Here is a 23949-nt window from a genome sequence, read left to right as displayed (position 1 = left end):
TAGTATTGGAGAGAATTTCCAGTGTGGAAACTCCCTCTGCTGATGCAGATTGGCAGCTATCTAGAACTTAAGAGAATTACTTAAATGACTTTCCCAGGATCATATGGCTAGGATGTGTGTCAGAGGCAGGATTTGAGTTCAAGTCCTCTTGATCCCAAGGCCATTTTTCTATCTACTAAACTGCTCATATCTTTGAGACTGTGAGAAACTGGAGAGTTGAGACTCTTCTGCTTTTTTACATATATCAGTGTTTAGCACAGAGTTATAGTAATTATTGACTGCCTGACTCAGTTTCATATATAATATATATATATGTATTATATATGATTACACACACACACACACACACACACACACACACACACACACACCCCTTAGTTTCTTACCTTTACAATCTCATTTATGTCAGACTCACATCTGGGGAGTCCCAGAACCAGCATGGAGACGGAGCAGCCAATATTCCAAAATTCTGCATTTTCTCTTATCTCTTAACTTACCAAAGATGAGAGTTTTCTAGAGAACTGGTTCTCTCTCATCATCCAGAAAAGTCAATCTATTGTTTGACTTGGTCAAGCCTAGTAATCTCTTGGTATTGTCCTACTGTCCAGCTTCTCACCCTCCCCCAAGACTGGGACTCTCTGGGAGACAGTTGCTTCAAAGCTGAGAGTCAGAGCTGGCCCAACCCCAGCTCTCCTCATCTTTCCAGCTTTCCCTCTTTTTCTTTTATTTTAAATTCATTTGTTAGAGCTTTTGTCTGAGGATATGGGAACGTTGAGGGGGCAGATGGATCCTCTGCTCAAAGGCTTGGTTGGGGAGCAACGACTCAAATGGGGCGGTGATATCTATTGTCTGCAGCTTCTCATCAGAAATGCTAAGTTACGGAGTGGAAGACATTGGGCTCTCTGAAGCCGAGAGAGTGACACTCACTATTCTGGGTGGTCAGACTCCATTAGCATTTCCCCAGTACAGGCAAAGATGTGTGACCTGAGGCCCAGTGGCCATTGCGGTACAAGAGGATGTAGACTGTAGAAAAATGAAGGGGGAAAATGTGTTTCAGGGAGGGAGACATTGAATATATGAGAAGAGGAGAGACAGATCACAGATTATAGAAGGCAGTCATAGATTCAGAGCCAGATGGAACCTTTGTGGACATCCAGTAAAGCATCCTCATTTTATAGAAAAAGAAACTGAGACCCCTAAAGATTCATTGATTTGCCCGAGGGCATACAAGTAAGTGGAATTTGAAGGTGGAATTTGAAACCAAGTTCGCTCGTTTCTAAATTCATTACTTTTTCTGTGATACCACACTTCCTCAAAATAGACCCAGAAGCTACTGAAGGGAGACAGAATGATGGGAAGAAACCCTGACAGAAGGGCAGGAGAGGAAGGGCCACTGTAGGGAAGAAGACTGGAAAGAGGAAGTATGAAATTCAGATGTTATAAAAGAATTGGCATCAAAATCTCAACTCCTAGCTGTCTGCTGGACCCTTCATCTCTGAGAGCCCTTCCTTGTCTAAATTTATAATTCTATGATCCCCAGCTTCATTGTGGTTGGGAGAGTTAGCTCAATCCTGCTTGGTTCCACTTAGGGTGATTTTGGAAAAGTTCCCACTTTCCTTTGTATTTCGTGATGGAAAGATTCCAAAGGTGTGCCCCCAACAAGGAGATCCGAGCTGGGTCGTGAACATCAAACGTGGGGTCTTGAGTCTCCTTCAGACCAGCCCTGAAACCACCATCCCAGAAACCATTGATGAGGTGAGTCTGGCTGCTTCTTGGCCAGGATATAATATGGCATATATTGACTTCCCAACTGCTAATTGCAGTGGTAGCCTGGGTATGTTTAGTTGAAATGAGAGAAACGAAGCACCATTTTTAGTCTGGATTCTCTGTCTGAGGAAGACAAGTCACACATTTTTTCTCAGAGGGGCTAGATTTAGCTGAGAGCTTCAGGTAAGACATGGGAGAGAGAGGAGGAAGAGGGAGGGAGGGAGGGAGGGAGAGAGAGAGAGAGAGAGAGAGAGAGAGAGAGAGAGAGAGAGAGAGAGAGAGAGAGAGAGAGAATGTGTGTGTGTGTGTATGTGTGTGTTTTAGAGGTGGGAGATGGTAAGGACAAAAGGAGATGGGGAGAGAAAAATAAAGAGAGTGGGAGATGAGGAAAAAGTCAGAGAAATTCTGATATCACTCATAGAAATTTGGTTCTAGGTTGATATCTTGGGAAAATGTCCTACTACATATGAGCGAAAAGGTTCCCTACTCCTGAAGACAAAAGATTTAAACCAGTGTTCTCTCCGACACCATGGATTTACTTTTCTTAGGTCGGAGGTTCTTCCAGGAATGCCAGTAAGTATTATTGATTTACATTGTAATCTCATCCTGGACATCTAGGACATTTCAAGAAGAGATGTGTTGTTTTCTGTAAGTCTATGAAGTTCATCTATTGAATCCATTATTTGGACAGAACTATTTAATCATTCTCTGTCTGGTCCCAGTTCCCATTCCTATAGTCACTGTTATGCTTCTTGTTTCTGTGACTAAAATTACCAAAGAATAAATGGTACTATAACATGGAAAATTTTCTGAGGAGAAGAAGTTCTGGTGTATTTCATATAAGATGAACCACAATGTTCTCTTGGATCTCATTCAAGACCATGACACAGAAAGGTTGGAAGAAGAACCATAATACCATTGATCAATTGAGCTTAAAAGACTCTTAGATGTCCATCCAATCTCATACATCTTTAATTTTTTAGGATTATGTATCTAGAGTTGGAAGGAACTTTAAAGGTCATCTAGTCCAAACTCCTTATTTTACAAATGAAGAAACTGAGGTCCAAAGAAGTGATAATTCTTTCCCAGAGCTATATAGGTAGAACTGAGTTAGGATTTTAACATATATCCTCAGATAACATCAATTATTGTGTTCTTATCTATTGACCCATAGTGCCACATGAAGGTACAGATATCTAGAGATATAAATCAATTTATCCAAAGTCACAGAAATAAAGCCACAGGATTAGGACTCAGCACTCTTGATTTGTGTTCCATGTTCTTTCTACCCCACCATACTTTCTTTATAATTAGAAATTCATATGCATCTGTAGGTTCTGCAGCCTATTTTCTTTTTAAAACTTATTTCAATAAACAAAAAATCTATTTTCTCTCCCCACCTACTCTCACTGAAAAAAGCAAACCCTTATAATAAACTTGTATAGTCAAGCAAAACAAATCTCCATATTGACCATGTCCAAAATCTATATGCCTCATTCTGAACACTGAGTCTATCAGCTCTTGTCATGAGGTAGGTAGCAGGTTTAATCATTTGTCCCACTAGAACTAGTTGATTATTAGGTAATTTGTTTTCAGATTTGAATTTTTTAATTGTTCCATTTAGAGTTTTCCTTCCACATTTCTTTTCTACCTCATTTTCCCTGAATTCAACAGATGAATTCATTCCACTACCCAAGGAACATGATAACAATAGATGATGAGAATTCATTTTCATCAAAACTGTTTTTGGCCATAGTGGTCTCTAGGTATAGAATTCACTGTCCTGGATCAGGATCCTCACTCTGTTGGAGTTGTTGTCATGGTCTCTTAGGTATTTCCTCTCCTCTTCTCAGTCCCCACAGCCAATATTGACTTCAAAGCTGGAATGTTACCAGAGTCTCCAGGAAGGCTTGCTAGAGGACACAACCTGCACAGAATTTGACGAAGTTGGACCATTCTCTGAGAAGGGGAATGGTGTACAGACGAGGACACATTCCACCCTGAGTCTGCTGCAAGTGAGGCCCCAGGCCCTGTCCAACAAAGGTAATTGCTATGTCCAGACAGGAGGCATGTTTTCTGTCCTTTTTTGTGATTTGCCCAAGATCACAGGGGTAGAAAATACCTGAGGAAGGACCCAAGTACCTTAGGACTAAGTTGAGCAGGGATTTTGTTTTAACGTGTTTGTGTATCTATCCCCAGTGTTTAGCATGATGCCTTATACGTGTAATATGGGCAAATCACTTGGGCCTCAGTTTCCTCCCCTATAAAAATGAGTGAGTAGAACTAGATGGACTTTGAGGTCCTATTTAGATCTCAATGTTTCTTTGTTCATTACTATGGGAAAAACTATGTTTCTATGAGATGCCTTCAGAGAATTGAAAACCTCTCTGGTTTCCCTTTTCTTGAAAAAAAAATGATTGTTTATCTTCCTAGAACCTGTCCTCAGTAATTAGAATATTTTCCTTATGTCTGTAGGGGAATGTCCACTGGGGCTTGGGAGTTCTTCCATTCCTGCTGAATAAGACAACAGTTAGACTCTGTGTTTTGGAGAGGTGTCAATTTTAGAGCTAAGAATCTTCCCATGGAGACTCTAAAAACCAGTTTCTTTTTTTCATCCCAAGGAATGTGAACAGAAGCACACTATAGCCTTGGGAACATGGCTTTGAGTCTCCCATTCATTGAATGAACTCCACTGAAGAATGACAGCAGAGCTGTAACTTAAATGGTTAAAATATAACAGCCACAGGGGAGAAGGGAGTCACCTTAGGAAGGCTTCTTACTCTGCAGTGGTAGAAGAGAGCAAGCTGGAACCATTTGGGTTGAATTGGTTTCTTGAGATAAATTCAGAAATGGAGCTTGGTTTTAAGACATCTTTTTCTGCTCATATGGTTTTTTAGTGTTGGGAATTCCTGGTATGGAAACTGTTTCCATGGATGCAACTTGTCTATAAAATTCAGTCTGAGAGATTTGCTTGGCACACCAAGAAGTTAAGAGAATAGCCTATGGGGACTGAGTTTGTATGTGTCAGATATATGACTTGATAGGTCTTGTTCACTCCAAGGCTGAATTTCTACCAACAGTGTCATGCTGCCTCTCATAGGTCTTTATTGAAAATCAGACACATGAGAAAATTCTGGACTTTTCATTTTCATTTCAATTCAATACAATAAGCATTTAATTATGATGATAATGATGAACATCTATAGAGAACTTAAAACTTTGCAGAATATTTTATACATTATTTCAATTAATCTTTACAACAACCCTGGATGGTAGGTACTTTTTATTGTCCTCATTCTACAGAGGCAGGCAAAGACTAAATGACTTGCCCAAGATCACACAGGGAGTAAGTGTCTGAGGTGCAATTTGAACTCAGTCTTCTTGTGTCTAAGTCTAGTGCCATATCTACTTAACTTCCTTCTATTTATTTACTTCTTAGTCATTGAATGGGTGTAGCTTCAGACAAAGTGAAACCTAGAAAAGATCTTAATTTAGAAAGGCCAAGGCCACCCACTGCATGCTGGGTCATTGCCAGTCATCCTGACCTTTGTCTTACCAATGGACTCTTATGGCTCTAGAGACTGATGATTCAATCCAATCTTTGTTCAAATCCAATTCATACACAAGTAAAGACATCACATTCATGATGTCATTGATTCTCTTTGAGAATGATGGATGAATATTAGCTCAGAAATATGCTATGTCCAAAGGCACTTAAGGAAGTAGTCCTGAGACAATTCCTGATTTTTGGTGCTTATGAGTTTATCTTGTCAAATGAATCTCTTAGGAGGTTCCTCCTCTATTCTCATCCCCCTTTTTTTTCTCAGATGAGAAACCTAAGGTCGAAAGAAAGTGATTTGCTTAGGTTTACATCCAGGTCCACTGATGCCATGTCTCATGTCCTTTCATTTATATCACATTATCTCTCAGATGTGGAGAGAAGTGATATGTCTATAGCCTATAGTAGAAAGTATTAGGGCCAGGATCCCAACCCTATCTTCTGACTCTTTCTATTCCACCACAAGAGAGTTTTAAAAGAAAGAATTTGGCAGAAGGGGGAGGAACACCAATAATTAGAGGGATTAAGAAAGGCTTTGAGTAGGAGTTGGCTCCTTGACTTCTATCAAGGCTCAGCCTACTCAAATATCCCCTATATAAAACCTTTCTTAACCCCCATTGAACAGTGTGGGATTAATTAATCTCTTCCTCCTGAAATTGTTTTGTGCCTACTTATTTGAATGTGTAAGATCATAGATTTGGAGCTAAAAGGAATATCAGAGGTGAACTAATCCAGTTCCCCTTTTCATAGATGAATTAACTGAGGCAGTAAGAGAATAAATGACTTGACTAAGGTCACACAGATAGTAGAAAGAGAACTCATGTCCTTTGGTTTCTAATCCAGCAAACTTTCCTTTATGTCAGAATATGATATAGTAAGTAGGTACTAGAGTGGGAGTCATGGAGACCTGAGTTTAAATCCTGCCACAGACATTTACTAACTGTAAATACTTGGCAAATCACTTAATTTATCTCAGTCTCAGTTTACTTATTCATGAATTGGGAATAATATTAGCAGCTACCTCTAAGAGTTGTTGGGAAATCAAATGAAAATATATGTAAAATGCTTTGCAAACATAAGTGTTACAATAGCTAGCATTTATAAAATGCTTTTAGGTTGGCAAAATGCTATCCATATGTTATCTCATTTGATCCTCCCAACAAGCTTGAGAGATAGTTACTATTATTGTCCTCATTTTTTTTTAGTTGAGGAAGCAGATTGAGAGAAGGTAAGAGATTGTTCACACAGCTAGTAAATATCTGAGTCAGGATTTGAACTCAGATGTCTCTAACTCTAAGTACAGTGCTCTATCTGCTGAACACTGGCTATTATTATTATCATATCTCACACAAAAATGGACTCCTTGCAGTCAAGAAATAATTATTTTTTTACCATTGTATCCTAATCTTGGAGTAATAATCACTTAATTAATGTTTGTTGAATTAATCAAATCAGTTCTTCCCTTGCTACCAAAAAAGAACATGACAATACACACCTCTATGATTCTGTGGACCATCCCTATAATTTTTACATACTAGAATATTCCTCCAAGGCTACTTCCATATTAGAAGGCAAACTTCTTGAGGGCAAGAGGCCTTTGCCTCTATATTTAAATCCCTAGTTTAATTACAGTGTTTTGCACAGTGTAAGCTTTACACTAAATTTGTAAGTTTGGGCTTTGGTGCCTAATTTGCCCCTAGAGTAGGCTATGAAGCACTTATAGTGATCTCAAGAGATCTCCTAACTTTTCTTTCTTTCTTATCCTCTCTCCTTCCCTTTCCTTCCCCTCCTCTTCCCTTAACATCTGACCCTTCCTCATAGAGGAAATATCTGGCCAGAAACCATGCTTCCCCTCCTGAATCACTCTGTTTAGAATCACAGACTAATAGGACTCCTTATAGGTCAATTGCAGTTTTTTCTTCCACATTATGGGAGCACTAAGTCCTAACCTATGAGTTTAGACTTTTTGACCCTCCCTTTGTACCAGAGAAGTAGTCTGAATTGATATTAAAAGATAAAATATGTTGATATTAAACAATAATACATATATTATGCATTTTTGAGTTTCTAAACTTTTTATGTGTTATCTGTTGGCCTTGGCCTAGCTTCTGCAGAAAACTCCAAATTACCATTTAATTTCTCATGTTGATTTACTATTATTCAAACCATGATGGGGAAAGTTGCAATGTGTTATCCCTCAAAACTGTTGCATTAACCCCTTTATGTGCTTCTTGTCTCTGAAATAGATTATGGAAAGTTTTATGTGAGCAGTCTATTGTATGAATGGGAGGGTCTGGCCACCCAATCCCAGGTAGCTGCTGTAGCTGAATCTGTGAGAAAGTTGTGCTTGGCTCAGGCCACAAGTTTTGAGGTAAGTTGACTTTTGTAACCTTCTCCTAGAGTCTTCTGCGAATCAACTGGGAGTGGAGTATGCTGATAAATGTTTAAAAATCAGCTCTCCAGAAAAAAAGTATATTATGACATTTCAATCTACACTATTTAATTTAAAATTTAACATAATTTTCTTCATTTAATTTAATCTGCATTATTAATATGTTCACTATCACTTTCTTGAGGCTGTAATTGTTGTTAAGTTGTTTTCAGACAAATCTAACTCTCTCTGAGTCCATTTGTTTGTTTGTTTGTTTGTTTTTTGGCAAAGATACAAGCAGTGGCTTGCCATTTCTTTCTTCATCCTAGATAAGGAAAGTGAGGCAAACAGGGTTAAATGATTTGCCTAAAGTCACACAGCCAGGAAGTGTTTGAGACTGTATTTGCACTTAGAAGGAAGAGTCTTCCTAATTTTAAGCCCCGTGCTCTAACCATAGTGCTGACTTGCTGCCACTGAAGCTATATATAACTGTAAGTTTAAATAATAAAAATGTGTACCTTAAAATACCATATAAGTATGAATAATAATAAAAGCTATTAATAATTTATGTGAAACTTTAAGATTCTCAAAATATTATATAAATATATCATTTAAATCCTCCCAACAATCCTGGGAAGCAGATGCTGTTGTTGTCTAATCATGGTAGTCCTACCCAACTCTTTGATATCCCATTACCATTATTATTCTCAATTTACAATTGCAGAAATTAAGACCAACTGAGGTTAAATGATCTGCTCAGGGTCATACAGCTTGAAGGTAACTGAAGTTGAATTTGAACTTGGGTCTTCATGTCTCCAGGTCCAATACTCTTTCCATTGGGTTACCTAGCTGCTGATCTTCAGTATCATCTACTAAAGTGGGCCACCATGTTTTAGGCTTACATTCCATAAGAGCAACTCTGCCATGTTATATTTTATTCTTTGTCTATAAAAGTGTCATGCAAATTTTTTGAATCCAGAAAACCAACTGAAATTGGAAAAATTACTTTATCTCTCTAAATTTCAGCTTAGTCATGTGCAAAGGAGAGTCAGCATGAAGTCATAGCATACTGGATATGGCATCAAGAAAACCTGGGTGCAAATTCCACCTCAGACTAGCTGTGTGACACTGGGCAAGTTCATATGCCTCTGTTTCTACATCTGTACAATGAGGTCTTATGAGGATAATGATACCTAATGATGACCTAAGTAAAGGTGAACCATAAAGTAATGTCCCTGTTGTTAGAAGTATTTCATTACCGTTCCAGTTGAAGTTTCTTATCATCTTCACTTTCCTCACCTGTAGAATGGAGTTAAATGTAATAGTAGCCTTATATATATTGGGATGAGAGAACATATGTGTATATGAAGCAGCTTTAGAAGCATGTCACTTATACTTACTCCATGAATTCTTTTTCACAAATGGTCATTCATGTGTCTGCATTCCCATGAAAAATTTGGAGCCTGTGGGCCAGAGAAAGGGTCTCTATACTCTGTCTCTGATCCAACCCATCTTCTTGAGAGAGTTCAAACACACATCTGTTTATTTATTCTTGACACATCAGTTTCCAAAATAAATACCAGATTCACTGGTTGCTTTCAGGGAGCCATGGATTTCAGAGAGTACAGTGTAGTTGGAATGAGCTGAGGTATTTTGGGATTGTGGGACTACCCATTTGGGGCTCAGAGGGCTGTGTTTATTTCCTCCTGGCAGTTCCCTGGACAAGAGCCTCATTTTATACCTAGGAACATGGGAGGGATTTGGAAGGGCTGTTTGTTTTCTGTCTCATCTGGCCTTCAATTTGGACCCTCCTCCCAGAGTTCCTAGCCCCTTCTCCAGCTTGTAGATCAAAATGTCTGAGCCTATACTAGTTAAACTGATGGCCAGTGAAAGTGAACTTGACTTCTTGAGTCCTCCAAGAAACCAAGTGAAAAGAGCAAAATACTAGCAAATAGGCATTCTGAAAGTTGGTCTTGGCTCTACCACTAACTCAGTGTGTGATTGGAGGTACACAGATCTGAAAATACCTATCCTAAACCCCTCATTTACAAATGAGGAAATTGGGGGCTTATGGATAGTAAGTGACTTGACTAAGGTCATAGAGATACTGACTGGCAGAGGTGAGAAATAAATCCAAGTCCTCTGACTAAAGAACTAGTACCAAGATAATAATTTCTGCGCCTTATGTTTTCCTATCTGGGAGGTGAAGGGATTGAATTGTCCTTCGACTCTGTAATTTCTTGGATCTCTAACCTGAACTTTTTATTTTGGGGTGGTAGGTTCAAATCGGCCATTTCATTGATTGGAAACTCCCAGTGATGAGTCCCTCTCTACTAATACATTTTGGCAACTACTTATCAAGTGTATAATTTTCTAGAGTTGCTAGGGATACCAGGACTTAAATCCTTTAGCCTCCAAGTCAGCTCTTTATGTACAAATACTCCATCTTTCCTCTAAAAGTAATATCATATGGTGGTTGTTTTTCAATTATTTTCCAGTCATACCTGACTCTTTGTGACCCCTTTGGGGGATTTCTTGACAAAGATACTGGAGTGGTTTGTCATTTCCTTCTCCAGTTCATTTTATAGATAAGGCCACCAGGGTTAAGTGATTTGTCCTGGCTCACACAGCCAGGAAGTGTCAGAGGCCAGTTTTGAACTTAGGAAGGTGTCTTTTTGACTCCAGTTCAGAAATTTATATATTGAACTATCATAGAGACCAAATCATATGTTTAACAGTATGTATTCATTCATCTTGTTAAAAAACAAAACAAAACTGGATTTATAAATGCATATAAATTCTAGACCTACAGCATCATTAAATGTGAATATAGTTTTCAAATATCATTAACTTTTGAAAACTAGTGACATGGACTGGCAGATGCTCAAAGTGAACTCATTCCTTTGTAGTGAAAGGAGAAGAGTAAGTGTTATGAGGACATGGGAGTCAGTGGAAAGAACCAAAGTGAGTATGATATGACTTTGGAGTCTGGAGCAATTCCAGTCTGAAGCTCTGGCAATGTTCCCTGTCTACCGATAGCCTATAGTTACTGCTGTCTTCCCAAGTAGAGTATAATTATCCTAGGAACAAAGCCAAATCATGACTAGCTGCAGAAGGGGAAGAACTAGTGGATTTTTTTATTTGCATAGAATATGGCAGCTAATTCTGTGAGAACTAATACTAAATGCTTTCTTAGAATCCTATATCAGAAACATTGCCTTTGCTAGTCTTCTAGTCAAGTCTATCTCCTTGTTCAGAATTGATCCAAATCTTTCGGAAAATTACCAATGATTAGAAATAAAATAAGAGTTTTGGAACTACATTGGAGGTTCTTTGAGCAAAGGCCAAGGAGTCATTAGTCAGATGTATTATAGAAGCAATTTTTGTTATGTATAGTTTAAACAAAAATAATTCTGAGGTCTCTACATTCTATAAAGGAGTCTTTATATAGAGCCCAGGCCCTGACATAAAGTAGGCATTTAACTAATACTACAGTTCTTCGTCATGTCTCTGTCTTTCATTGTAATCTGACCCTGATTTCACCAAAGGGGAAATTTCCCTGAGTCTTTAAGGAAGCAAGCTAGAATTAGGGACATGTTGAAGATATGTCTCTTGCAGACTTTTAAGGGAAGTGGACACTGCAAAATGTCTGGAAGAGAGTCTCCTCCCTGGAGTCAATCCCAATCCACAATCCTCTTTCAAAGCAGAAATGAAGAATGTTTCTCTTCTCCAGAGCTCTCATCTAACTTTACTCCTCCTGCCTTCATACTGATTGAATTATTATTCTCTCCACCAATTAGGAGCCTTACCAAATGTTCTCAGGTTTGAAAACCTGCTTATATATCTATCTGTCCATTCATTCACAAATCATAGAGCTGGAAGGACTTTATAAATTATTTATTCCAGTGATCCTCAAAGATAAAATCATGGCCCACTGGGGTGCTCCTGGTTTCATTCACTCATTATGTCACAATATTCAAAATATATTCACAAATTCTTGGAAACTTACTCTTGCAAATCACTTATATCTGTGAATGTTCCAACTGTCCTCTGTGGATGAGTCTGAGAACAATCCACTCTTCTTAAAGATCTCTGGAGAGGACAATGCCTACTTTTTCCTTGTTTACTCCTTTTAGGGTCTTCACTGCTGGGAGATGATCAGGAGAGCACTGGATTTGGAGGGGCAGGGAAAAGATTGGATTGACATCATATCCCTTTCAATTACTATCTTTGTCAGCACTTAACTTCTGCTCTTTAAAACACTGCCCCCCTCCACAATGTCTTTAATATCTCTGGGTTTCAGAAGAAGGAAAATGGAGAAGGAAAACCCCAAATGGGGTCATAAGGAATCAGACATGACTGAAACATCTAAATAACAACAATACAAAAATGAAAAAGTTAAACAAGATGACCTCTAAGAATTTTTCAGACTCTAAAGCTATGTTTTATTTATTTTTCCTCTTTTGAAGCAATTTTAATCCCTCCAATAGCAATGTTGGCACTTAATAATGACTTTCTCCCCTCTTCCTTTCTGTTGTTTAATTATGGAGGAAACTTCTGGCAAGCAGCCTCTGTGGAGATTCTGTCCCAACAGAGTTCACAGCATCACTGGATCATAGCAAGCTAGGAGAAGGCAGCTTGGTGTAGTGGATAGAGCATGAGATTTGGAGTCCAGAAGTCTTGAACTCAAATGCTACCTGTATTAATGAGGATTTATGAAGTAGCTTCTTTATACTAGACACAGGACCTAGTGCTGAGGTTGCAAGTATAAGGACTGAAACAATATCTACTCTTAGTGAGATTAAGTTTCAGATAATTTTTAAGTTTGTAACTTTGAACAAATCCCTTAACCTCTTTGATTTTAGTTAATTTCCTCCTTGGCAAAATGAAGGAATTTGGTTCAATCATCTCTAAGGGTTAACTCTAAATCCATGATCCCAAGGAGTAGAGGATTCCTTGAAGGAGACTCAGAGGACATCTTTCCCAACCTCCTCATTTTATGGATTAGGAAACTGAGACCCAGGGAGTAAGGTCATTTTCCCAAGATCACAGATAGTGTCATGGATGGGATTTGAATCTAGGCCATCTGACTCCCGAGTCAGATTAAGGGCAAATAGAGGCAGTTAACTTTGTAAACAGTCAAATAATAGGTGAGCTTTTTCCTTTCCCCTGGGACTCAGTGCATTTAAAGGAAGTCAATGATTCTAGGACATCTAGATGGTTTAGTGGATAGAGTCCAGGACTTGGAATCAGAAACACTCATCTTTGTGAGTTCAAATCCTGCCTCAGACACTAGACTGTGTGATTCTGGGCAAGTCACTTAAATCTGCCTCAATTTCCTCATCTATAAAATAAATTAGAGAAGGAAATGGCAAACTAGTCCAATATGTTATTTGAGAAAACCCCAAATGGTATCACCAAAAGAAAGACATGACTGAAAAAATGACTTAAGCAATAAAATAAAAATTATTCCTATTATGCTGAGCTAACTAGATTGAAAAGGAGGGGTAGAGAGAAAGGGAAGGAGAGCACATGTTTAAATGACATTTAGAAACCACCTCAAGCAGTAACAAGCCTCTGTCATGACCTTGTCTTTTAGAGGGTTTTGGGAAGCTGCCTGAGTTGCCTAGGGGACAGTCCCTTTGTTCTCTTGGCTTTAGATTCCTTATAGTTGGCTGAGAGGAAGCTCAGAGTTGTCTTTTTAATCAGAAAACAAAACTTGTATTAAAAAAGAGAGACTTTCTCTGGTCTGGTATTCACAAGATGGATGATTAATTCCTGAGGATATAAATTGAATGAGTTAAGTGGAGAGAGGAATAAAAGGTAGGCAAAGTAGATGAGAAAGAAGGGGAAGGAAATGAATCTATTCGACTATTTCTTTGGGTTTCAGGAGAGAAAATATTTGAGCATTAACAAATTTGATTTTCTTCAACAAACATTAAGTACTTGATTCTCCATGGCCTATAGATACCTGATTTGTTTTTTGGATTCAGCTGCCATGAATTCTTGGAAAGAAACAAAATTGGCAGAGGAAAAGGAGATATCATTTGAAATTAAGTATTGGTCTTTCCGTAAAACTCTTGATAATTCATGGGATTTGGTTATAGAGAAGAGGAATAAATTTGGAAAATGTCACACTATGATTTAGGGTGAAAAGACTTGTGCCAGAGAGTATGCTAGTTGCTCTCCATGCCACCATCTCTCCCCCAATATAGCTAAACTCTACTGAACTATATTCTTAAAGCAAACCTCTAAAAATGTCACACCCCACTCTAGTGGTTTTTTTTATCACTTCAAGGATCAAATACAAAATCTTCTGTTTTTCATTTAGAGCTTTTCATAATCTGGTCCCTCTTCTTCATTTTTACTGATTGATCCAATGATATTGGCTTCTTGGTTGTTTCTTGTGCAAATCACTCCTTTTCCAGACTTTAGACATATTCCCAGGTTTTTCCCCAAACCTGGGATACTCCTCCCCCTGGCTTCTTGGGCTTCCAACCAAAGTCTCACTTTGTATAAGAAACCTTTCTAGATCCTCTTAATGCATGTGTCTTCCCTTTGTCAATTATTTTCAACTTATTCTGTGTATGTGTATATGTTCATATACACATATATGATCTGATCTGTCCATAGTTGTTGGCATGTTCCCTCCCCCATTAAACTGTCTTTTGCCTTTCTTTGTATCCTCAGTGCTTAGCACAATTCCTGATATGTAGGTTAGACCAATTGATAATGATGATAATAATAATGGTTAGTATTTATAGAATTTGTAGAATGCTTTGCTTATGTTATTTCATTTTATCCTTACAACAACCTTGTTAGGAGGGTGCTGTTAATATTCCCATTTTGTAGATGAGTCAACCAAGATTGAAAGAGATGAGGTGATTTATACAAGGTTATGCAACACTGGAGAAGAATTTAAACCAATCTTTCTGAGATCAAGACCATCTCTTTATCCATTCTACCACCTAGCAAGATCCCTTAAATAAGCCCCTACATGTTGTATGGGAATGCATATGGAACAAGCACCTTGGTGAGAGAGTACTTTGGCATACAAGAGAATACAAAAAGTTATTTTTAAGGAAAAATCTGTTCAGAACTCAGGAAACATTAAAAGATGTTAATGGAAAGGAAATCACTACTGAGCAGGGAAACACATGTCTGAGTTTCCCAAGAGCCTGGCTCTCTGCCCAGCAATCTCAGGAAAGGGAGAGCAATGTCTAAGAGGAAGAACTCCTGTAGAAAATGCCAATCCCTCAGAATAACTGATCACCTTTCATGCAAATGCCACTCATGGAATAGCTTTCCCAAACCCTTAGCAGTTCCAGAACTGAGCTGATTGGAATCTGGAAGATCGGAGAATCCTAGAAGGGAGCATGTAGGCCAGTAAAATCCACAGGTTCAGAGATACAGAGGGGAATTATGAAAAGACAACCTTTTCTTGTTGTCTAGAAAACATGACGTGGGTGAAGCAGCAGACTGGATGGGTCCAGAGAGGGAGGCTGGTTTCTTAGTCAATATTCAAGATTTATAATAGGGGCTCCATTCACAGAAACCAAGCCTAAGGAATTATGAAAGCAACTTGTTCCAGGATCAGACAAGTTATAGGATTCTGGTATGTAGACTCTGAGATTGTGACATTGGTCTCATGAGGGACTCAGAGAACCATCAGACAAAAAAGCAATCAGGAGATTGGAGTGAATATTAATACTTGGCTTTTCCATTGTTATTGAAGAAACCAAAATGTCATCACTATGTTTGAGATAAATTACAATGGTCCAACTGAATTATCAGACCAACATAAGGTCAGAATGCTCTTCCTTAGGTTGGGCACTAATAGACCATGTGAAACACCTGGAGTGCTTACTCTAAACTTAGGTTTGCCATGTTTCCTTTGAGCTGCTTCCTCATGGAACGAAGTACCTTCACTGATGAGGATGTGCCGCGCTGGGTGGTCCTATGCCAGTGTCTCCCATGCTGTATAATCAATTCTTATTTTTTCTTTTTTATAAAATTTAATAAATATTTTTATTTCCAACTACACACATTGTTAGTTTTTACCAGTCATTTTTTTTGTAAGACTGAGTTTTACAATTTTTCTCCCTCCCTCCCTTCCTTCCCTGCCATCCCTGACAGAAAAAAATCTGATATAGGCTTTACATTTGTACAGTCAGTTTTAAAGTTCTTAAGAGAGATTTTCAGGGTGTCCCAGTATTGCTACTTGAAACCCCCTTGTGAGTGCTTGCCCTGTATAAATTCTCCATAAAATAGTCTTTTTGGCAAGCATACTTCTGGCATTCTTACAATGTGCCCATCTCATCCTGATTTCACTCTTTGTAGTAATGTTGGAATGCTAGGCAGTTTATCTCAAGAAAGGACTTGGGAATACTAGGGAAAGATCATTAATCTGAAATCAGGAAGGGTCAGGGTTTAAATCCTAGTTTCTAATATTTACTAATTGTGTTAATCCTGGTAAATCATTCAATTTCTTTGATGTGCTTTTCTCATCTAATAAAATATGTATGACATTTTCATTACTGACCTCAGAGGATAGCTTTGTAAGCCTTAAAGTGATATAAAATGTGAATTATAATTTGACCTTGATCACCATCTTGTTTGTATCTATGGCTGTGGTGATTAAACCTGAGATTAAAGGTATAAACTGTGGATAAGAAGATATGATGAAAGTTTCCTAAATCCTCTCTGGAGATCAGAGCTCACCTCTCCAAATGTAATTCCTAGCTTCCTTGTAAATCACAATAAATGACTACCTGCAACACAATCTAGAAAAAAGAATAAGAAATAAAACTATTTTTTCATAATAGTTGGTATATTTTTCAGATTTTTTTTATTGAAAACAAATAGGATTAAAATGAAGGAGACTGACATTTTGAAGAATCTTAAACATCAACCCAGTCTAACTGCTCTATTTTACAGATAAACTGAGGTCCAAGAAGTTTTATAGGATAATAGATTGAGATAGAGCAAGAAGGCCCCTTAGAAGTCAGTGAGTCCAACCCTTTCAGGAAACTGAGAGAACTGAGGTAGACAGAGGTTTAAGTAACTTACTCAGGGGCACATAGCTAGTAAGTATCTGAGGGAGGAATCAAACTCAGATTGCCTGATTCTGTTTGCTATGCCAACTAACTGAATAGGCCATCTGGAGGAAATAACTTGCCCAATTTTTGACCCTCATTACAATTTACCTGTGATTCTATTTAGAAGCAGGGGATTAATAAAATGACCTAGGAGAGCTAGGAGATTTAGGGAATAGAACACTGGACCTACAATTAGACCTTTTGGTTAGAATCCTTATTTAAACACTGAGTGACGCTGGGAAAGTTAATTACTCCTGTCTGCCTCCGATTCTTCAGCTATAAAATAGACATATTTTGTGAGGTTGTTGTGATGATGAAATGAGATAATACTGGGTTCGAATCATGGGGGCTTCCTAAATGCTCATTTCTTTACTTCTTTTTAGGACTCATTCTATAGGTGAGGAAACTAAGACCCAGAACGGGGGGAGAGATGACTTAACATATTTTTGGAGACTTGTGTGGATATTCTTCTAAACTGGTCTGGAAGCAGTGGGATGGATAAGATGATCTTTCAAAGTCTCTGCCCAGTAGGCATTCCAGATGACTCACATTTTTCCCATCTTTATTTCCAGACTGCAGAACTTTTCATGGAGCTGGTGTTCGAGCTGAGGGGCTTGTCTATTGATGAACTGAGGAATCTCTGGCAAAGATCTTCCTTTAAGTGCAGAGACAATTGGTAAGAGGCTGTTTCCCAGAGTGAAGGACCTAGGGAAAGATCTCCATGACTTTGCTGAGCTTTAAGATTCTTCTGGGTGATTTAGGAACTCCCCCATCTTCACATGTGACTTGGATGCCTCAGGGATAGATAATAACATCTCTCCATCTGTTCTTGTTTCCTCTGAGTGACACTGACCTGAGTCTCACTCACCAGACTTTGGTGTGTGTCTTGGGAAGTCTGCCAGGACAGCAATCTGGGCAGGGCAACCCTGAGTTTCCCACGAACCTCAGCACTGTCCTGCTACAGAATAGAGAACTGAAGGGCCAAGCTATATAAAGCTGGAATTGTTCTCTCCTACAGAAGAGGACCCTCTTGCTCAGAAATGGAATTAGCATTCAAATACATCTTGTGTACCATTTCTGGGGAAAGGATTCAGGAAGGGGGAAGATGATATCAGGGTTAGGGTACATGTCTAACATGCCCAGGCAAGGGAATCACTCTGCTATACATAGGAACTCTCTGGCCAGCATGGGTGGAGAGAGAGTGTAAACATTACAAGAAAACTAAGAGGGAATATGTAAACTGGGTGCTCCCACCTGGTGTGTTTACCTTGCAGACCTGCTAAGACACAAACCTGTCCACTGGGCTAAGGTCTACATAGAAGAAAGACTCAGGACTTGTTCCTTTTTTCTTTTGGCTCCTCTAAACTTCTTAAAGGTTTTTCTATGATACCAATTCCAGTCATAGCAGCCTTTTGGGACTACTACTGGGTACCATGACTGATGATGATGTAGTCTTCATTTTGTGAAGTTGGTGGCCTCTCTTGGCACATTCATTTTTCTCTACTACTCAGCTTTTATCTAATCAGAGTTTTACAAGGTACATAACCTCTTCAAAAAGCCTTCTGTCTCTTCCCACAGTTCTTAATCCTTACCCAGAATTGGGTTTCAGAGACCTAATTCTGTGTATAACAAAGTTCTTTGGAAGACTGTATGAACAATATACAATTGTGTTGCTATTTGTTGTTATTATCCAAAGTTTCACAGTCAACAGGCTCTCTCTCTCTGGTTGCTGACAATGGAGCATCTCTGTTCATTTGCTTTCTTAGAAGAATGACCTGTGATTGACACATGCCAGAGCTAATGAGTCTAAGAGGCTCACACTCAGGCCCTGTTGCCCTTTGTGTTTGGAGAATGGGGATTTCTGAGAGATTCATTTTCTTCTTTGCTGTGGCCTCAAAAATCCTAGACTTCTGCATTCATTTTCCATTATGTTTCTAGGTTTGTTTCCTAACTCCCCAAGCCTGGTTGCAGACTCTTGAAGAGATGTAGTTTGTTGGAAAGAGGCTTCATCAGAAAATATGGGTGTGTTCAAAGCCCAGTTTTACCATCTACTAGTGATATGAACTTGAGTGAATCACTTTTTTGCTGTGAGCCCCAATCTGACACATGTGAATAATAATGCCTGCCCTGTCATTCTTGTGAGAATCAAAAAGGTCATGTATGTGAAAGTGTTTTGAAAACTGAGAGACTGTGTGGATGAATTACAAAGAGCAGGCCTAGAGGTCAAGAGGACCTAAATTTAAGATATGCCTCTCCACATAATAACTCTATGGCTGTTGATGAGTCACTGGATAACTCATGTCTCAGGCAACTTTAGATTATAAGTATAGATCACTTGTATTGGAAGCTCCCACACTGGGAATATTTCTTATGCCAATGAAATCACAGATCATAAGTTCTTATACTTAAATCTGTAATGGGGATCCTATTTTATAGGTGAGGAAACTGAGACAGAGAGAATTTAAGTGATTTGTCTATAGTTATATAGCTAATAAATGTCTGAGAGGATTGGAACTCAGATCCTCATGACTTAAAGATCAATACTCTATACTGTTTTTTGGTTGTGTGGTCATTAAATTTTATGATAATGTTTGACTCTGTGACCCTTTTTGGGGTTTTCTGGAGTAGTTTTACCATTTCCTTCTCCAGCTCATTTTACAGATGAGGAAACTGAAGTAAATATGGTTAAGTAACTTGTTCAGAATTAAGTAATTAGTAAGTGTCTGAGGTCATATTTGAACCAGGAAATAAGTCTAAATCCAGGGCTTTAATCATAATCTGAACCAATTAGCTGTCCACTCTCCCACACTATGCCACATTAGATACATCAATTCAAAACAATAGAAATGAGGTGATAAACCTGAGATTTTGTGGATGGGAGGATAAAAGTTTCCTAAATCCCCTGTGGAGATCAGAACTCACTTTTCCAAATGTAATTATTTGCTTCCTTTTAAGCATTTTGAAGACGCAGTGAATGACTATCTGCAACACAAACCAAAAGAAGTGCTTCTACAAAATTTGGTGTTTAAATGAAATATATTCATAGTTCACTTAATGATCAGTCCTTGTTCCCATCAGCTTGTATAGAAAAGCACACTCGAAGGTGTGCATTTCTGGGGTCTTAGGTTTCCCTGAAGCCACTCTGATTCTTGGGAAGATAGTTTAGTGGAAGATTGCTTATGGTGGTGATGACTATTTACTGGCCTATGACTATTTCAGGCAACCCTTGGTAGATGCTCTGCCCTCTTGTGGAACAGAAGCTTGTGTTGCCCTCATGAAGGAGCTCATCATGTCTGGAGATGTGGAAAATGATGAGGCTGAGTCATTCCTTTGGTCCTTGGCATTTGTCCCTCAGCCCACAGCTGGCATGGTTCATTTACTGCTGGTGAGTAAGTTTCCTTCTCCTTTATCTAAACATGATCCTGATGCTCTATGGATTATTCAAGAAGGCTTGTAGTGGCCCTGCCAATGAGTTTGATAATCTACACAAGATAGACTAGAGAAATTCAGACTTCCCAGGCTTATCTGGCTGCTCTGTCTAGACTATATTTAAAAGTATAAGCAGTAGGATCTAGGATCCTAGATTTAGATCAAAGGATCATAGATTTAATACTGAGAAAGAAACTCAAGGATCACATGTCCAATCTCATCATTTTAAAGATGAGGCAACTAAGACCCAGAAAGTTTAATCACTTATAGAGTATCATATGGTTTATAGATATGAGGCAGGTTTTCCTAATTCTAAATCCAGTACCCAATCCACTATACCATCCTGCTTCTCAACCAGTCCTTTCATATTACAGATGAGTAAAGGAGGTCCAGAGAGTTCGTATGACTTGTCAAAAGTCATACAAATAATAAATAACAGATGGGATTTGAACCTAGTCCTCTAGACTAAAGTGAAATCTTTAAATGCCCTTTGGGGAAATGATTCAACATCTCTGCTTCTATACAATCTTTTTTTTTTTTTTAGTTTTGTTTGCAAGGCAAATGGGGTTAAGTGACTTTCCCAAGGTCACACAGCTAGGTGATTATTAAGTATCTGAGGCCGCATTTGAACTCAGGTACTCCTGACTCCAAGGCCAGTGAACTGTACCACCTAGCCACCCCGCTTCTATACAATCTTGACAATTATGCATTTATATTTAGAAGTTGGTGATGATTCTGATTTATCCTGTTCTCTAGCTGAAATGAGAAAAGATCCTACCTACATCAATTTGGATCTTATTGATGATTCTTGGTATGTGTTTTAGTAATCATTTGGTTGTAGAAGATCTAATATCCTGGCTAAATGTAACAGCTTGAAGAATGGGCCCATGGAATTGGAACTGGTCTCTGGTTTGTTTCTCTGACCTGGGTATTGGAAGAAGGTTTTCCTTGTCATTTGCATGGGAGCTTTTAGTAACTCTGGAATTAGGAATGGAGAACAATCCTGACAGGACAGAATACTAGTTGTGTTCGACAATATCTAAAAACTAGGCAGAGAGTTCCCATAAATGATAGTTTTGATGTCCAATTTTCCTCCCTGTTTCTGATTTAATGATATACATCTAGCTTTCCCTCATATTTCTTTCCTTCCAATAATCCTCTTCTGCTTTTGTTTCTATCCCCACCCCCAAAGCATCAGTCTGTCTCTCTCTCCTTCCTAAAGTTTGCATGGCTCCCCAAGAGTCTCTCTAGAGGTCAAGACCTTGGATAGAACATTAGAGAGTTCTAATTGAAGCCTAGGGACAAGCAACTCGAATTTAGGTTTTTCAGTTTCCACTACATTGTCAGGGTGTGTTCAGGTTGCCAAGGAGCATGCCTAAGATAAATTACTCCAGAGAACTGGCTCGAATCATATTTCTGTTCCCATTATTATGTTTAAACTCTCACTCTTGAGCTTTGGACCCATTAGCAACTATTTTAACCTAGGAGAGTAGGGAGCAAAGAAAAGATATCTTAAGTTATGGACAACACAGAATGTTTTCTGAGATAATGGTATATAGGCTTATTGAAACTGTGGATTCTTTAATTTTTATTTTTCCTTCTTTAGTCCTGTCAGTATCTGGAGCATAGAAGAATTTAATAAAAGTCTGTTGATTAATCAATTTGTAGCCTGTATTTACCTTTCCAGATTGTTAGAGATAATAGAGAACTCATTTTGTAAGACTTAAAAAGGCAATGAATTAAGTGAATTGACAGTGAATTAACAATTCAGTTTAACTCAACAAGCACTTGCTGAACTCTTACTGTATACCAAGTACTTTGCTAGGTGCTGAGGATTCAAGTTCAAAAATGAAAACAGTTGCTTCCTTCAAGAAGCTTATATTTCTGAAGAGCCAGGATTCAAATACAAGCATTTATCCAAAGCTCTTTCTAGAACATCATATTGTAGAGCTCCCCCGGAACAGGGCAAAGAAAGAGCCTATATGATAAAATAAATTTTCCAGTGAGAATCTAGGAAGGGAAATTCCTTTACCCTAAGGAATATCCATTAGAAGAAGAAGGGGCAGCTAGGTGGCACAGTGGATAGAGCACCGGCCCTGGAGTCAGGAGGACATGAGTCCAAATCCAACCTCAGACACTTAATAATGACCTAGCTATGTGACCTTGAGTAAGTCACTCAACCCCATTGCCTTGCAAAAATAAAAAAATAAGAGAAAATAATTTTAAAATTATAATTATAATATAAAAGAGAAAATTTAGGGTAATTATTATTCAATATGGACCTATCTTGTGGAATTAGCTTCTAAAATGTTTTGTTCAAGTAATTGAAATAAATCAGATGGAGGTTAGTTATATGAATAGGAAAGGAAGCATAAACATTTGGTCACTGTAGGTCTGAGGCTGCTTACCTGAGTAAGGATGAGAAAACAGAAAATTTGACAATCTGGTACAAGAGGTGAATAAGTGATGGTTTTGTGTCAATTCAAAAAATAAAAATGTTCATTTGTGTGTGAGTTTATGTGTGTTGTGTGTATTGTGTGTGTAAAACTAAAACTACTCTGACATTTGATGATGACTATAATGATGAAAAGGACAGAATGAATTTCTTGTAATTTCCTATTTTTCTTTCTGAAGCCTGTGCATGAAGAGAATTATGCAACAGCATTCTGGGGGTCCCAGGCTAAAATTATCCAGTATTACTGATCCTTCAACTCACAGCATAAATATCTTCATGTGTTTGCATATAATTCACATTTTAATCATTCACAACAACATGCATTGAATCCCCCTCGACTTTTTAGACATAGGATCATAGATTTAGAGGTCACTGAGCCAATCCCCTCATTTTACAGATGAAGAAACTGAGACTCAGAGAGATTAAATCACTCGTCCAGAGTCAAAAAGTTAACTAAGTTTCTGCAGCACAATTCAAACCTAGGTAACACTGACTGCAATTCCATCAATATAATCACTAAATTGCACTGCTAGTGGTTTATGAGATTCTCTCAAAGTGAATAGGAAGCAAGCCATGTTATGTTTCCCTATAATGGCAGGTGTTCTTTCTAAATATCTTTATGGAATGGCAGTGAAATATTGCAACCAAAAAAACCATGACAATATTAAATAAGGAATTGCATCTAGAATTGGGGTAGCTAGGTGATGTAATGGATAGAGTACCAGGTCTGGAGTCAGGAAGATTCCTCTTTCTGAGTTCAAATCTGACCTTATACACTTGCTAGCTGATTCTGGAACAAGTGAAGTTTTTTACTCAGGGTCAAATAGCTAGTGGTAAATCTGGGTTGGAATTTGAATCTGGGTTTTCTTTTATTCACTCTACTATATAGCCAAGAAATATATCTTGCTGAATATGATAAGTATAAGAATTTTCAGTTAAATATAGTTATATGGTTATAACCTATAATATACTTATATAGTTATGCTTAATTACATGTGTATTTATACACAACCTCTATCAATCTTTCTATCATTTATCTATCTTGCAGTGTGAAAAGTTTACTTCATTTAGGTTCTCATCACCCCTCACTTGAACTGTGAACTCATGGTCTCTAGTATCTTCCTTCTCCTATTTGTTTTTCAAAAAAAATGTTAAATTGATGTTCCCAAAGCTCAGTTCTGACTGTGTCACTCAAGAAATTTCAGTGATTGCCTCTTACTTCTAGCATGATATACCAACTCTTCTGTTAGACTTAAAAACACTTCACAGT

At 38.2% G+C, this 23949-nt stretch overlaps 1 protein-coding gene across 1 annotated transcript in view; it reads left to right on the top strand.

Annotated features, from left to right (window-relative positions):
- The window catches only part of LOC141495122 (uncharacterized), a 170717-nt gene that overhangs the window by 16058 nt on the left and 130710 nt on the right, over positions 1 to 23949 (top strand). Inside the window, exons 3-8 of the mRNA XM_074196114.1 lie at positions 1541 to 1755; positions 2203 to 2340; positions 3621 to 3810; positions 7573 to 7697; positions 17368 to 17471; positions 20015 to 20180. Coding sequence (XP_074052215.1) covers positions 1541 to 1755; positions 2203 to 2340; positions 3621 to 3810; positions 7573 to 7697; positions 17368 to 17471; positions 20015 to 20180 — 938 coding nt within the window. The remainder of the gene's footprint in view (positions 1 to 1540; positions 1756 to 2202; positions 2341 to 3620; positions 3811 to 7572; positions 7698 to 17367; positions 17472 to 20014; positions 20181 to 23949) is intronic.

The sequence above is a fragment of the Macrotis lagotis genome, chromosome 8, assembly GCF_037893015.1.
Source record: "Macrotis lagotis isolate mMagLag1 chromosome 8, bilby.v1.9.chrom.fasta, whole genome shotgun sequence".
Lineage (NCBI taxonomy): Eukaryota > Metazoa > Chordata > Mammalia > Peramelemorphia > Peramelidae > Macrotis > Macrotis lagotis.
Note: the sequence above shows the minus strand (reverse complement) of the source record. Positions and strands in the feature narration are given on the sequence as shown.